The sequence below is a fragment of the Ischnura elegans genome, chromosome 8, assembly GCF_921293095.1.
Source record: "Ischnura elegans chromosome 8, ioIscEleg1.1, whole genome shotgun sequence".
Taxonomy (NCBI): Eukaryota; Metazoa; Arthropoda; class Insecta; order Odonata; family Coenagrionidae; genus Ischnura; species Ischnura elegans.
In genome coordinates, this window is record NC_060253.1 from 75900727 (window position 1) to 75918399 (window position 17673).

Below are 17673 nucleotides of genomic sequence, written 5' to 3' on the forward strand. Positions count from 1 at the left end.
AAAATACCACCTCTTTCGTAATTGTTAATATTTTGCTTTCAAAAATAGCAACATGTTCCGGATTGGGAGCCAGTTGTATACTCCTAATATTAGCTTTGAAGGCAGAAAGAAATTGAGTGATTCCTTTACAAATTTTATTGCCAAATTATGGGAAATTTCTTCACATCATTTTAACAGCTTACCATTAGAACCTTTACTAATAATGAAATTAGCCTCTGTACGCGCTGCTTTAATTTTTTTGTAAAAATAATATCCATAGCTATTATATGAAAAGTGCTGCTTTTTTCTAAATGTGGACCAGACTCTAATATCTTCGGAAAATTTCGTCCTGTATCTTCTTTGTTGGTTATTCTTCCCCTTTTAAAACTGGGTGCGTGATGCGTATGTAAATTAATAGGCTACTGATCCGGAATTGCTGGTTCATTAGGTTATTTTCATGCGGCTATAATATTCACCAAAATCCATCGCAACGGAAAGGTCTTGAATGAAATTTGATGTCTAACATAAAAGAAAACCACTGTCATAGGATTAATGAGATACTCATATGCGACAAAATTATTGTTCATCTTGAAAAATGTAAACTTTTTTCATTTATTTCATTTAAAGCACTAATTGCAACCAAAATAAGCTCGCATGGCTTCCGTTATGACCTTCTAGTCAATCTAAGATGTTCATAAGTCACGCTACAATCTTTTACTCTGCTTGAAATGACGCGGAGATTTCCGGGGCCAAATGCAATAACGTCGCTGATTACGAAACCTAACGTTAGCTTTCAGACGATTATCCCTTACTTGAGGATAATCTTTCTTTGCATAACCATCTTCATCACTCAAAACACCCTGATTACAGTGATACGGCATGATTCTAGGATAGTTAGATAATAGATAATAACGGCACATTTAAAAGATTCACTGCGTGTACATTTATGGATTGCAGTGCTTTATGAGCTGGCATTAAACCTCACGTTATGGTGCTCTCTCTCTTCCTTTATAAATCTTGATAAAAATTCATGACAGTTTTTCACCATTGTTCTCGAATATGAACGATCAGATATGACCTTAATCCTGACTTACATCTCTCAATCGCAGATAATGGTTTTTGGAAATGTTTACGGATCTTGACACATGTTGAAGAAAGATATTTATTCATGAGGTGATGACTGTGCTGAACGTATTATCTTTTATTTCCCTTTTAAGCATCGTTTTTAGCAGCATCTCTTAGGGGAGCTCATCCTTATGATATCACGTAGTTTCATACCGAGAATCGTATTACGAATCAATTTATTTCACTGAAATTTGCCTTTTTTAGGTTCATTTTACACACTTTTCACCTGATGTTTTTCCGTTTGGAATCACTTATGAGCACTCGCAATATTTTACCTTAGTCGCTAAAAATTGGCATGCCTTCTGTGCCATTGGGTTTTATGAAAGAATTTTCTTAGAATCATGGTTTGGACGAATCGTGAAGGGATCATTTCGGCATGGTACGAGTCTTAGGAACAATCGGTAATGAAGGAGTGGTACCTAATTTATTTACTTCGCATGAGCACTAAGAAAATGATTTTGGGATTGTTATTTATTCGTTTCGTAATATTTTACCATTATTGGAACTCATTCTTTGTAAAATATTTAACTTCTTTTAAGCATTTTCCAAATTAATCATTCAAACCATCGAGCCGCAGGCTTCTGGTTCTCCGACTCAGTATGTTATCCGATACTAATTCTCATCCTTGATTTAAAACTTCATAATTTTTCTGCAACTTCATGGGGGTTCGTAGACTTTTTTATTCAGGATTAATGTCTGCACACCAAGGAAACCGTGGGCTAAGTCATTAATTTTTCAAGCATTTTACTTGCTTTTTTTATTAGATCTCGTTAAAAAAATCGCTTCCATTTCATGATTGATTCCATATTTTTTTAAATAAGAGCGGTTTCATCGAAAGAATCTTTCTGTTTTGGTAATCGTTGCTAATGGCATATTACGAGTACTAAATATCGGAAAAGTCTCCCATTGCCTCTAATTCTTCAGAAAAGGCTATTGCCCTCATTTTACCTTAAAAATTTTTTCGGGACAAGAAGGAAATTCAGACCGTAACAAGTTCTGGAAATACCTTCCACTTGTCACATTCTTTCTCCCTCCTTTTGCTTTGAAAATCCCTCTCCATTCATACGGCAGTCCAGATTTTACCGGAATTTTCAACCAGTTCTCCGAGTTCGTTGAAGATGCTCGTTTACCATTCTAGGACCTCTTTTATTTGGGACATTAAAGCAAATAACCAATCCAAACCTTATTGGATCCATTCAGTTGTTCTTTTCATTTTTACATACAAGCAGTACAACACTCATGAATGTATGTAAACGATCTAATAGTAGTTATAAGCTCACATATGTACATTTTTATTATTTTTCTTTCGGTGATGTATATTCAGGGCCTGTTCTAGACATTTTTCTATTGTAAACAAGCAATATTCCACCCCCCACCCTCAAAAATAACCTGAGAGACTGTAGGGATTCTCTCTGGGTAGATTTTTAAATAAATACAAATAGTTTAGAAATAACGGTCGATACTTATATATCAACGTGAACATATAACGATAAACCTTTACTCCTTACTTCTAAAATACTTTTGTGGATTAAATCAACCCTCAATCTTTAATCTTTTTGTTTAATTAGTACAGATCATTGGACTGAGCGCTTAGGCGCCCCTTTTTGTTTGGCGTCCTGCTCGGCCGCATACTTTGGTTACCACTTAAAACGGGCCTATGTACATGCAAAGTATTCTACCTGTTCCCACGACCTCTTTTCTCTAAGTGAGCATACGATCCATATCCACGAAGACTTATCTTTTCCCTCTCCGTCCTTGCTTACACAATATTTCTCTCTCTGTCATTTAGGATATCCTCGTCACCATCTAATTTTACGTCATCACCTGCTCCATCTACCAGCGCTGTCTCTATGTAATGTTCTCCGTAAGTACCCTCCTTTATCATGTCGAACCCTTCTTCTGTTATCTTCCGTCTCATCCGTTGAACTTTAAATCATCTCTTCCGCGCTCATTTAAAACGCCAGCGATAAATTCTGTTTTCTTCATCCCGTTGGGGTGGTTATCTCAAACTTGCCGTTTGAGTGGAGTCAAACTTTATTCCCGCGAAGACCATTGTTTACCTGGACCGAAAATCGAATACAGGCCCTTAGTTCTCCAACTTGTACATTAATCACAACTAATCCTCATTCTTGATTTAAGAATGTGTATGTTTCTGCAAATTCATGGAAGCGCTGATTGATAGACACTTTGCTCAGGATTCATTCTTGCTCATCAAAAGGACAAAATCGTTTTTCTTTCCAGTCATTTTTGTTGGTTTTTTTAATTGAGTTTCTTCTAAATCTTTCTTGCGTTTTACAATTAATTCAATATTTTTAATTACGCGTGGTTTCTCCTAAAAATTCTTTGCATAACCCATGGAGTAGAACATTTCCTGTATTTTCTATTTTTTGCTCTCATAGGTTTTACCTAGAGCATAATAAAAAATATTCATTCATTCAATATTCATGGAGATGAATTAATATATTTTTCAATTTCACTCCTTTTCTAAAATTTTACCTGATACTCATCGCTTTATCTCCTCCGAAATTACCGTATTTTTTGCTTGATATTCAAATTTCTAATGATTTTAAAAGTAAAATATTTCGTTATATCTGGTACAACCTTTCTTTAATTTCTCTTATGACTTTGATATAATGGCAGATTGATTTATGTTACATAACACTTTTGTTTGAGACATCACATTTTTGTTATAAACTTTTACATAGCATTATCATGCATTGGCATTAGCGTTTATTTGAGCGACTAGTTGGTACGTGAAAAAATGTATACGGGTGTTTACATTGTCCTGTCGATATGATTTCAGGGTTATGGGAGGGTGTTGTGTCATGACCTAAAATCTGGCGCGCGGAAAGTCAAATTTTTATTTGCTCGCCTCGCACCTCGGCCCTCCGTGCTACGCTTTGCATGGGCTTTGAAACGAGGGTGGAGAGAATCGAAGAATGAAAAAAAAACACGAAGGATCCTTAATGCTGAGAACGAGAGCACGTTTCATCGGGGGTGGTGTGGACCGTGCTCCCAAGAGCATTGTGTCGCAACGGCATGCTGATCGGCGGAGACTTCGACGCGCGCGTGGGAAAAACTATGCGTCGAGGGGCGGGCGGTCTTTCGCGAACCCACACGTACACGTTTCGTAACTCCCGCGCCGACTTTTCGCCCTCGCGCTATCCAACCAAGTTGGCTGAAATAAAAAGAAGTTTCTCCCGAGGATTTTTATTATACTAAGGATAGGTAAACTAGATACTTTTCTTCTGAGCATGCGGCCAGGGTAGAAAATAAAATTTCTCAATCCCACGATATATGATGTCTTATTAGGCAAAATAATAATTATTATGCATATTCCCTTCATGACTGCTTACATTATTTGAGAACAAATAATTCGGAGATTTAGGTAGAATCAACGGTAGAAGCTACTGAATCGAGACTGTCTTCCGAAAATAAATGCATACCATTAGGCTGGTATCATAATGTAATAAAGATTTTTACTGACGATCCATTCAATATTTCCCCATGAAATATCGAATAAAAGTGCAAAAAGAGTTTCAAAATGTACGTATTACTGAAAATTAAAAATAAACAAAAATAAATTTATAAATTATTGTTAAAAAATTTACTTGAGCGTCAGATAAGAAGCAGTCTCTATGCCAGTTATTTTCTGATTTAGAGGAAGGTTGTCGTTGGCTGATTTTGTCAACTACATTGCTTTGGAGCGGTGAGCTTGTTTATTTCGACTAAAAAACTATTCCTCATTAAACTTAGGACTCAAGAGAAAAGAAGAATATTGTTCTCTGATTAACATCTATTTCAAAGGCTTTTACTCATTACTTTTTCCTTTTTCTGTAGTAATACCGATCATGTAGTACTCAGATGTTTCAGATGTTAGCATCATCTTCCCACTACCGCGAATCTACGCTGAGTGACCTATTTATTAGTGATTCCATTCATGATCGAAAGATCACGATCTTTTTTATTTGATAATTCCTGAACCTCTTTCTCGATGCCCTGCCTCGCTTCTGATGATTTACATAATATTGATTTTTATAGCCGAAGACAGTGGCAGCTATAACATTCTTTTAGGACTCTAGTTATAACAAATACTGGGGATTAAACTTACGGTATTCCGTTCAGCGTGCAAATGAAATACTTCTAATATTTGGGTGAAATTAAGTCAGGTCTATGTTTCACAAGTAGTCCGTCAAGGGTGGCTGTTATTCGAATTTTTTTAAACGATAATTCTGAAGAACAATCCCGATGATCGTTGCTATTGATTTTTTCATTCAACTTACAAGTTTTCTTGAATCAATTACTTGTTAAAAATGTCCAGTTAAATCTATCTAGTAATCTGATTCTAATTGCACTCTCGTCCCTTTCTATTTTTAGATGGATTACAATTGTTATATATTGCAACAGATTCTAGCACTCGGGGAAACAAAGGGCCTTACTACCATGAACGTCTGTCCATGGAAAGAATACGCTTGATACGAATATTGCGAAGTCTACTTCCTATACAGATTCCACACGAATTTGTAGAAAAAATGAATTGCTTGGATTTAATGTATGCACAGCCTGGAATTGAATCACATGGAGAACTGAAATGCAATGAAGGGCAGCCAGTGAAATGCAGATCCTCCGGTGAAAGTTGACAAGGACCCGAAGGCATTCGCACTGATGCCTCTCTTTTGAACTTTGACTTGTGAAGACATTTATTCAAATAATTTGATATTTGAACCACCACTTTGATTGTCAGTAATATCAGCTATCGACCTATTGTTACGTAAAAATCACATACATATTGTAAGCTCTTACTTGAGGGATGAAGTCATAACGATGTATGATGTGTCATGTTAGCCAAAATTGAGGCAATTTTTGATTTTTACGCACGATTCATTCAATATTTCCTCATGAAATATCAACTCAGAGTGCGAAAAGTGTCTTTTAAAAGTACTTATTACCGAGATATGGTATACAAATTGTACTTGAGTGTTAGTGAAAGCAGTCTCTGGGTCAATTTTTTTTCTGATTCATAGGTAGGTTATCGTTAATTTTGCTGTCACGATGGGATGAAGATAATAATTCAAAATCAATTTTCAAGCATGTTTTCAAGCATTATAAATTGTTTCCAAGAGGTTCGGACATCGATTCAAGTTTGTTATGGGTGAAAGTTATACGTGTACCCAACAGATAAAAATATCTGGGCTTCAGTTCCTCCTTCCATTCCATCCTTATAATCGTGTGCATGCCGGGAAATCCATGCCTTAATCGCTTTGCGCCACTAATCAAAGTCTAACCGACCACGTATTGCCCGTCGTATTACGATTCTGTCAAAACTCTTTCATCGGCAATTACGAAGCTTGCAAGCGTTGGAACTCACCAATAGCCGTGGGAAGAAGCTCCTATCGGTGTTTAGAACAGTCTTCGCCGCGGGCAATGCGTCTCCTGGCGAATATGCGGTGGCTTCGTGAGTTTTTGTAATGCGCGAGAGCGTATCAGAGGCTCCAAAAGCGGCCAAGTACATCAAGTGCGCCCAGAAGCAAAGGGTGCATGCATTAAACATTTTTGGAAAGGTGGTGTTATCTCCGAGAAAATTATAGGATGGTAATTTTTCTCTCAAATAAGGGCAGAGAAAGATGCACGATGGAGCCTAAGTAATGATTTTTTTGCTATGGGAAGGCTCCCTCTCCCCTTACCACTTCTTGCGGATCCCACTTCATACTTATGATAGTGTGCTAATTCTTATTTTTGGCGTACAGTAATTATATAGCACTGCTTTAATGGCTTAAATAATGAAAGGCATTAACTGCAGTAATCAAGGTATATTCTAATGAACCTTCCTCATAAATTTCAGCACACAGATGACTGCTTTTTACTTTATTAAAATAAAATGTTGTATTCATTAAGTGTTAATAATGTCAGATGTCTACGTATTAATTCATATCTGTATTAACGTCATTATAAATAATATAAGATAAATATAATTACCGTTAAAGTATAATATTATACGCTTATGAGGCACTACTGTGGGTTAAACATTCCTAAACCGTCACTGATTATATCAAGTCTCATTAACCTAGACCAAGGATAATTTCATTGCAAAGTATCTTATTTAATGTATTTATGCGGTTTAAATTAACATGATTGGAAAAATAGACGAAAAATAGCTACAGTCTTAACACCGAGTCGAAATTCCTCGAGAGGTAAAGACTGTTTAAAAAATAATTAAATTTCTAAGATTAGTGTAATATTTACCGCGTGCGATAGAAATATTAATAGTAATATTTTCTACAATTCATGAGAGCATGCGAGTCATAGTTGTTCTAGTTACGAAGATCGGCAGAATAATCAGTGGCGTAAAGAATTCTATGATGCAGGACGCTGCGATCCGAGGGAAGGTCTTGTTAAACTACTTCAAGGTTTCAAATGAATGGCTCGAGAGTTCACTTCGTGGAATGGTGATATGACAGAATCAAAAATAAACTTTGTTATGTTCCACACAGTATTTGTTCACGGTTTCGATCTTTTCAAGTCATCATCAAGAGGTTAGGCCATGTAACCTCTTGATGACCTGAAAAGGTCGAAAACGGAAGGTTTTTTTTTTTTATTAATACTGTGTGGAGTATAACAAAGTTTATTCTGGATTCTATTTAGCTAAAGGAAATCGAGCTTGCACCACTTTAACTTGGAAAAGTCAATCCCGAAACTAAGAGGGGGAACTAGTGCAAAATTTAATGCGTGTCATGGTCAAAGTTTACGAATTACGATGAATTGCTGAAGAGTTAAAAGGACTTAGTGATTTTGACCCGAAACGGAAATGATGTTCACGACCCCGGCCTTTTCATCTTCATGATTTCCTCTGGCCGTTAATCTTAAATTCAAACTCATCCCTGAAACAAAGAAAAAAACCTTCCTCAGATTTCCATACGTGCCAGCTTTTCCAGAAGATCTTTTTTTTTCGACCTTTCATCAATCTTTCTTGAGTGCCTCCGATGCGACGTCGAGCTGAGCCTTGTGTGGGCGGAGTCTCAGTGATGGAGTTTCCGTTACCGGAGATGTTACACAAGACCGCTTGGCGGAAGATCATTGTTCGAATAGGAGGTGCCGCTTGGGTAGGATCTACATCTGGTTGCTAATGGCTAGCCGCAGGACGCTATCCTTTTCCCCGCGCGTTCGTACCTTAATACTTCCCTTCACCTCGTCTATTCGCTTTCGCTTCCGGAATACACTGAACCGTGACATAGCGTTTTGCGCAACCCACTTTGCACCCATATTTTCTACTTATTCCTCCGAGAGACTCTTGTAGGGTATGTAGAAGTAGGCTACAGTGTACTATTTGGGTATGGCTGCCTGGGCGACGGCGACGTTTGGTCGCTTGATAGCCTAGAGGTCGAGGGTTCGCCTCTCCTCTCGGTGGGTTTTTCACATCTTGATGCATTGATTCCTTTCCTATTGAGTTAACAGTCAAAGGCTAATTAGTTCTATTTCTACCCAAGGAATAATGATACTTAAACCAATAAAAAATTAGGGTGGCAAGGTATTTAAAATTAAAATTAATGCTACTTACATGGACGTGAATTTTTTGGAGAATATGCCCAATTCGATTCGTATAAAAAATGTTTGCACGTCTCTTCATTTTGGGTAGGAAAACAATGATGAGTGAGGCATTAATTATTGTGGAATAAGAGACAGTATGTGATTAAGTTTTTTTCTCGAATAAAATTTGTGATGTAATATTTCTTTGTTTGCTTTGACTTCACCTGTCACAAATTTATTGGTGCATTTCCATGATAGATGCTTCACTTAAGTTTTTTAATGTCCTTAAAATTCTACGGTAGCAGAAAGTACAACTTTTCTTTTTAAATGAGCAAGTTTTTAACATACAATTTGCAATGAAACTTCATGTGTCAAAACCACCGATTGGTGATATGGTCCCGATCATCACCAAGTACGACGTTTCTATCAGGAAGCGAAAAGAGAATTTATTTTACGTAACAGTTTCCATTGTGTCAAGAAATGTTGTCAACAATATATGTTCAATATCAAGTTTAGAAAAATATCATTACTGTAAACGTCGCATTATGATGAAACGTATCGTACATGTATTATGATATTTCAGAAAAATTAAATAATTTATTCAGTCATTATCATGAAGTTAAGTGAGGTTAGAAGCTGTGAACTTCGAGTTGATACCCTTACATCCTTGGTGTAGGTATTTGAAAAAATGCCGTCTGCTTCCTCTTTTGTTAACTTATTTTCATTATCTCTCAGAAAATTGAGAAATAACGTCCATCCGTTTAAAAGTCCCATGCAAAAGGGCCTTGGCTATCGACTCGCTCAAAGGAGCACTAAATCTCATTTGCACTGCGATAAATCTCCCGAGCTAAGCAACCCTTTCATTTGAATCTTCTCACTTGTTGCGCGCTGCATGGTGCTTTTCTTACGCAGATCCCGTTAAGATTGTGGTGTGGATCTTAAATGCGATGGTTAACCCATAAAGAAGACAGAAACGGTGAGAGTGGATCACGATACATCACTGTTACGTGTTTGGTACGTTGCATTAACATTGTGCACGACGTGTGGACCTGTATTGCCTAAGCGCAAATAATCAAGCATAAGGTCTTCGATAAGAGCTCGACGTAATAAGTGCAACTGTGCTTCAGTCCATCATTTCAAAACTTGAGCAGAGTTATAGCAAAAATTTCTCAATTTCACTTTAGTGGCCATTATAAGGTGGACTCCGTGCTCTATTTCTAGTCTTAATGTAATTTCACTTTCAGTCACTCTCCAGCTCAGCTACATTTGGCTTTGTCCTGTTAAAAGATCAGTATCACGTTCTTTATCACTCTCTTTTACGTCGTGGATATAACTCAGTGGCCACCTACGCTCCCAGAAGGACAATTCTCGTTAACCTGTGCTCCGCAAAGCGGTAACCCACTTTTGTGCATAAAATGGGAGAATATTTAGTGCACTTAGAGTTGGGGACTCGCATTCCAGCGATGGATCGCTCGCTGAGTTGACCTTTGCATTGAATGGCACACGATAATGCTTAAAAGCAGGTGACAAGGTGAGGGATTATGATCGGTGTATGTATATTAGGATGAGGAATTATATGTACTTACTCAATTCCGTCCCATTTATTCCCTTAGATTCACTCATATTGATATTCACTCACATTTAAAACGTCAGGATTCGTGAAAAACATGAAAGAATCGATCTTTTATAAGTATTTCGACCTGAATACTAGTTTGTATAGGTGAGATTAGAGCACTACCCGGAGTAAGCCACAGGCTTGTAAATTTTACTCAATCAGAATAAGGAGGATAAATCTTTTTTGCTGGGCCATATTGCGTGACGTCGATTTTAAATGTCCATTTTTACCTACGTCTATGACGATGATTTTGGACGTCCAAATATTTCGTACGACGCCTGAACACTTTAAAAGCTCTCTCTAGGAGTTTGCTAGCTTATTTATTAAAAGAAAGGTTTAAATCGTCATCTCACTGACTTCCGCTAAGTCTTGGATTGACTCTCTTTTAATAAGTCGATCTCGATGAATTTATGGGCTGAATCTTAATTGCTATAGTTAACTAATCATTAAATTCCTTGCTTTCAACTAGTGCTTGCCAGTAATGCTGCCTGCCAAGATGAATTGTGAACAAGAGTTTGCGACAGCTATCTTGCGGAACAGAAACGGAGGCGACCTGGTCAAACTAAATCAATTTTGTACGTACCTAGTACCTATCTGAATTGTGTGGTTACGTGAGAGTGTTATGGAAAAAGCTAATGACTGGAGAATGGCACTCCACGGTGAGAAAACGTGGACTTAACTGTGTGAAACCTTTCCATTATTAAAAATAAATTAATAAACTTTCTAAGGTTCAGTAATATATTTAAAAAAGCACGACCCGGGTTTCATAGCATATTGAAATCTTCACACCTAAAGATGTAAATATATTATAGCAGGAGTAGGAGTCACCTGTCGAGATGTTGAGTAACACATATTGCCTATGTGTACAGTGGCGCGAGGTAATACGTTGACAAAAAATTGTGTATTCTTCAAAATTTACCCTTAAAATAAATTATTAAAATCAAAGACTAAAATGTGGGATATATGTGCCTATGATATGGAACTATGATGGGGGATAATGATTGTGGGATAACGTAATGGTATTTTATTTTAAATTTTATTTAATATAGCTGAGCGCCGCATTAAGAGCATGCATCAACTGTAAGTGACTTTTGCAGTATGAGCGACATCTTTCTTGCATCCCCTTATAATAAAATTATCATGAAATGTAATTTTTACCCGAGAGGACTTGATCCATAACTCCTCCATTTAGGAAGAAATGTGATGCGGGGGGAAAAGTACGTTTAAAACTCACCAACAAATTTTTCAGGATTAACACCTTAAATTTGAAGTCACTTTAATATCATTGCATAGGATAATAATAGTTTTACGGAAGATATGAAGGGATTGGGCCGTATTGTGAACAGCAAACGGCAGATCAATGTTGAAAGAGGACTGGATGGGGAGAGCTGCAAAATATTCTTTCTAAATCTACCACTGCAACTTCTAGCAGCATACCTTTCATAATAATAGTCTCAGGATGAATATAATCCAGGGTAAATAATGCCGTTTGCGGAAGTATCAGCAATGCTATCTTCACTATTCAGACTCTATTTTACGTCTGAATTACGTCAAATACTGAGGTTACCATTTACTACATAATTTAGAATTAATGAAAAGTCTACGGGCTCTAACATTTAAACCGCGTGAATCCAGAAATATCCCATATCGTGCTGGAAAATGGTAAACGGTAGTAAATTCAAGCCTGAAAAATAACTTTCATTCAAATCCTTTTTCCTGTTCTTCTTAAATGTCAAATTTAATGAAAATAAAAATAAAATCGAAAGAAGAACACGTAAACAAGCTCTTCCCCTCACGTAAAAAATACCATCTTCAGAAAAACCCAATCATGGATCTTCTTCCTTGTCACAGAATCGTCTCAGGATTATTCATGAGTCTCATTACTTGAGTTCTTTTTCCAGTTCCATTATTCCCTTACACGCAGAACTCAAAAGTCCCATTCTTTTTCTGATGTGATCAACCGAATTAAGCGCTCGTATTTGGTGAGACAGACGACAGCGCCACTCGGAATGAATCACAAGGCCGTTCGCCACTCTTCCGCGAGGCGCGCAGGTGGCAAGACCCAAATTCGGGAGGAGACGAAAATACTCCGCGTCTAGCGGTTTTCCCTCTTTCTTTCTTTCTTTCAACGCGTGTTTGTCTCCGCCGTGGAGTAGGACTGGTCATCCGGAAGCTCAATAGAGATATGCGATCGCTTCGATTCAGCCTCGTCCCCTGCGAAATGCACCTGATGTACCACGATGAAAATATACACCTGTATCGCAATCGAATCAGGTCGAAGGTTGTTCGGGTCTTTCGCAGACCATTATGCATCCTAGATCCTTATTTTTTATGTTAACATACCCACGATGTAAAAAATCAAACATAATAGTTAGTTATGAACACATTATGAAAGAAATATTAAATTACTTCAAAAAGGAAACTGCGTAGCGGATTGACCTTCGTATTGGCTCGAAAAGTGAAAGTTTTCGGTTCGAATCCCGATCTTGGAGGTTTTTTTCTGGTGTTTTCATGTTTATTGGTGATATTGGCGAGGAATTTGTAGACCGTCAATCCCCAGGACAGATTCCCTACCTCCCTAACATATTTCCTTTGGACATATTTATTGGAAAAGTGAGTTGTGTCGTTTAGTTGAAGAGGCAAGTTCTGCAACTATTAATGGTCAGCATAAGTATCCTTCATACTTTGCATTTTCGGTAAGCTTGGTGTGTAATACTGAACATTAAAAAAGTCAATTGGATTTAATTGAAAAATATATATTTGCTAATGGAAGTTACTGCGGAAAAAAGTCATGAACGGTATCGGAAATTTTTTCCAGTGATGTTGTTCTAACCTCTTCACCAGGATATTGATACCTATGCATCAAAGCTTTGAATTTATTTTTTAATATTAGGTGCTAAAATGATAAACAAACATATATTTCAGTAGGATTTAATGATTTTGAATGTTTTCAGAAGTTTCTAAGATCCATTGTGACTCATGTTCTTGTCAATGTTCATCGAGTACCAGACACATTATTTTAAATAGATGCAATTTAAGCGACATTTAACCACAGTATGTATAAAATCGAAAAGATTTTATTGCCAAAATAAGAATTTATTTAGTTAAATCATTAATTGATTCACAATCAAGTGATGAGCTGGTTTACTGCTATTCGATATATTTTCCATAGCATCCGTAATTGTGACTTAACTCAGATTGCAACAGTTCTGCAATTGTAAATACTATCAATAAGACTGGGGAAGTTAGTATAGTGCCAGAATTGAGCGATGAAAAAAAAATGACGAATGACCTTGGACATATGCCACGGAGGTAGATTCACTTTTCTTTTCCTCTTCTTCTCTTTGCTTAGTGTTACGTTTTTAACTGTAAACTTTGGAAGCGTCGACGAAAAGAGCATTTTTGAACTCTCTTTGGTGAATTTTATTTCCCAAACGGTTTTAAGCACCTGAAAATTCTTTTCCTCGACGGACCTATCGAAACGCGAAAGTTTTTGAAAGAGAGCTTGGCCACTTTTCGGGGCCAGAAGATTTCTCCTACATGTCCACTCCCAATTTTTGGTCCGGCTATGACCTATAAAAATACCTGCTCTAATATGTGCTAAGAGGAATGGTCCATGAATACACTAATGTGGTGTTATTTGTAACTGAATATATGTTGTACTACTTGCAGGGGTGCTCATGGTGGGTAAAATGGCGCATATTGCGTCATTTGAATTTTTGGGTGGTCGTCTCTAAACTATATTTTGGGGGGATCACAAAAGTATAATTAATATGATAAATTATTTAATATATCAGTTGAATTAAAAAAGATTGGCGCCCACCTACAATAATGGCTTGGAGGAATGTGTACAAACATTTTTATGGAGTGTGTCATTTGTTTTGGGGAGGGATTTAGTTGTTATGCTTGCATGTGTGAATCGAGACGGGAATTGCTACCCCGACCTGATGATAACATATCTCGTATCATTAGCCCTATCCACCAATTAAACGCTCGCAAAGCATGCAACGAATTGTTTCATGTTTACTTTTGGATAATCAAAATAAGTCAAGTATGTTAACTTGCATTTCTTGTAAGCCATGAGTTTTTGTGTCTATATTTCCGATTGAAGGATTTACAGAGAAGAACATCCAACTAGAAAGCAAAGAGTTATTTTAATGAGGTTTACAGAAAGGATTTGGCCCTTAAGGCCATCTCTCAGTAACAACTTCTTCACTTAATGTCGTTTCTAAGTTATTCATGCCCGAATCTTCCGTCTTAAATTAGCTTTTAGTGAACCTTAAAGAAGTTATTCCTTTACATCGATTAATTTTCCATTGTACAAAATTATACTGAATTTTTAATAATTTTATGTTTTACATCATTAAATTTTCCATTGAATTAAATTATTCCGATTACTATTATTTTTCAAATTTTTACTTTCCAGCTTCAGATCCTCTCGCTTACTCTCAGCGGAAGCTAATATTATGTAACTCTATTTACTTCAGCTTCGGGAAACTTTCAAAAGCCCATACAATCGCCTAAATTTCTGATTATAATTTGATCGATTTATTAGAATAGAATTTCACGTCGGTTGCTTCTTTCTTTGGAATATATATCCTAGTTCTGAGTGCACATCACTCCTAATATTGCGAGCATTTACCAGTACCTCAGATGCATAAACCTCGTATCAGAGAAAATTACGAGGCAAAATTATAAAAGTTGAGCTGCAGCAAATTTTGTTGACTAAGGTATACACTGCATTTTTTTTTAATTTCAAGATTATAGCATTATTATAGTGAGAAATAAGTCATTCGGTAATATTCCACAAAACCTTATTATTTCGACCGTGGGTTTCAACTGGATTTACTCAATTGCCATTATCTAGGTGCTATAGTCAAGGTGCAAGGTTGACTATATTGTAATTGAAATCAGGTTCGGAATAAGAAAGTTTTGTGGAACAATACAAAGTGATTTATTTCGCTTTATAGACATGTGGTTCCACCAAGTGAAGACTGAAGACTTTACATGTATATTGTAGCATAAGTTCTGAACAAACAATGCGTGGTAAAAACAGGCAGATGAGCGGGAGTCATTCTATCCTATCAAAAAGGCTGTTCATACATGAATATTGAATTGATATGATGATGTTCTCGCTCAGAGCAGTGAGATTCTCGCGGTTGATCGACTCGAGATGAAATACGCCCGTGGTGACCCACTAGGAGTGCAGCCAGCGGCGTCCGAAGGAGGACTTGTTGCTCCTCCGTCGCCGACATCCGGATTTCTCGACGAGATTGAGAGCCCGAGTTAATTCCCTGCCGTGATCCCATCCGCGGGTTTCGAAACTTGTCCGTCGCGCTGTGCATTGGGCGGCTTTGCGCACTCACTAGATTCCAAAAGCGAATTCTCGATCGCATCATGCTGATGAAGGACAACCGGTGATTTCAACGCTCGAATGATAGCCGTCAAACTTTCATGACATTTACATGATTTCGAGGATGAATTTTGATTGGTATTTGGCGAAGTAAGAAAGATTTATCTCTTTCAAAAAATATTTTTGAATGCTTATCAATTTAGCTATTTTAACTGTGTCCAGATAGGGCAGCCCGAGTAGCTATCATTCACATCCTACCTTACTTATTTATGCATCTGAGTTAATTTGCTATCTATAATTCTGGTAAGACAGTGGAAAATATTTTCATCCGAAAAGCAGGGAATTTATTCTAACTCATAAGGTTGATCTTGTTCGGCTAGATTTGGGAGAATATTTGGCTCTATTTTTCTTGTGCCCGAGTGCATTTTATACTAATATGCACTAATATCGAGATCCACAAAGTTTGATACTAATTTACCGGAAAATTAGAATGATTTTAGCCAGAAAATGATGATTTGCATTTAAATAAAAATAATTTTTAATTTATTAGATGTTTTCTCCATTGCTGTGACAGTATTGCTATGTAGCTTCTAACGAACTAATCTAGCATGTTGTACTTCGAAATTGATATTTGCTATTTCTTTGGTACAATTTAATCCTTCTATGGTGTCGAAGAAATCGTATGTTTTTTTCAACAAGATTTCGACCAAAACAACTTACAGTTATGTATATTTTTTTATTTTTCCTGTCGATTGTGAATGAAATCTTCACGAAGTCTTCGCTAGCTCGCGTACCGGGTATGAAATTCAAAATTTCCAGACGGTTTGAATAGCAAGTCGTCACCCATTACCTTAGCAAAAATTTAAGGTAATAGCCTTTGTAATTAAGTAAATTTTTGCAAAGATAGCTTTTCTCGAGCACATAAATGGGGTAGCCTTTTCAGACATTACCTATGTATTGGCTTAATTCCCAATATATTTGAGATTAGTATGCCATCATTATATTTCTAATGATGGCTAATTCCTTTGGTTTTTGCTTGGATAATAGATGAGGCTTCACCACCCAAAACGCGAGCTTCTTGAGAATTTCTCACCCGGTAGGGAGAATACTTGTTTCCCCCCCTGATTTGTCGCTAGTTTATTGGTGTAATCAACGTATAATAGCCCTCGTATTGACACTTGGTTACTCTTTATATATCCTTGTCTTGTGTTTAAGTATGAGCGCAGAGAAAAAAATCCCAGAACACCACCAAGAGAGAAGATAAATAGAATTGCTTGGCACTCACCGGCATCCCTCTTGTGACTCCTTCCCTGTTGCTGATGTCCCGGCACTGCCAGCACCACTAGTACGAAAAGCACAGCGAACGGGCGCCAGACGCTCCTCCCGCGACTCCTACAGCTGCGTGCATTCGTTGCCATCGTCTTCACTTTAATTCCCCGATACTCGTCTCTCGACTTTCCTTATTATCTCTTATTTTCACCGACAAGTCCGGTGAGGCAGACCAAAAATCCTGGAGTCACTGCACCAGTTCACAAAATCGGCGATTATTATTTTATCTTCGAGTACACGTCGTATGGTCCGAAAGCAGCTGACTCGTTCCCCTGTACTGATGAGCGCTTCACCCGCGCAGACAGACACCGCAGCACTACTACCCTCCACAACGTTCTCAGACGGTCTCCACAGGCGGACTGCTTTCTTCGCGGCCAGTCCCACACCGTCCGGCCCCCAGAAGCTCCCCCGAGGCGGCCGGCCCCTCCCGCTCTCCCCCGTCTCCACTTTCACCCCTTCTCCCCATCCCCCGGTGGCTCTGCAAGGCAACACCATTCCTCAGTTTCCGTCGGAAGGCAGCTTCACGCGCCCGCCGGCTCAATGACAGGTGATTCTGCGGACTTCCATGCATATATTTTGGCCTCTAAACATTATGTACTCTTCTAACGGCCTCGATAGGTGTTGTGTCTTGGAGTTTCGGGACACGTTAGAGAAGTTAAGTTGCGCGTCATGAGCTAATTTATTGCGAACTAATTTTAAACATACTACATAATCTACTAAAGCATTATTTCCTATTTATAATAATGGA

General features: G+C 37.6%; 1 protein-coding gene across 2 annotated transcripts in view; it reads right to left on the reverse strand.

The window, feature by feature from the left end:
* Positions 1–17280, reverse strand: part of LOC124163756 (C-type lectin 37Db) — a 224397-nt gene extending 207117 nt beyond the window's left edge. For both annotated transcript variants that reach the window (XM_046540838.1, XM_046540839.1), the window contains exon 1: positions 16882–17280. In XM_046540838.1, coding sequence (XP_046396794.1) covers positions 16882–17014 — 133 coding nt within the window. In that variant the 5' untranslated portion in view covers positions 17015–17280. The remainder of the gene's footprint in view (positions 1–16881) is intronic.
* Between the last annotated feature and the right edge of the window lie 393 nt (positions 17281–17673).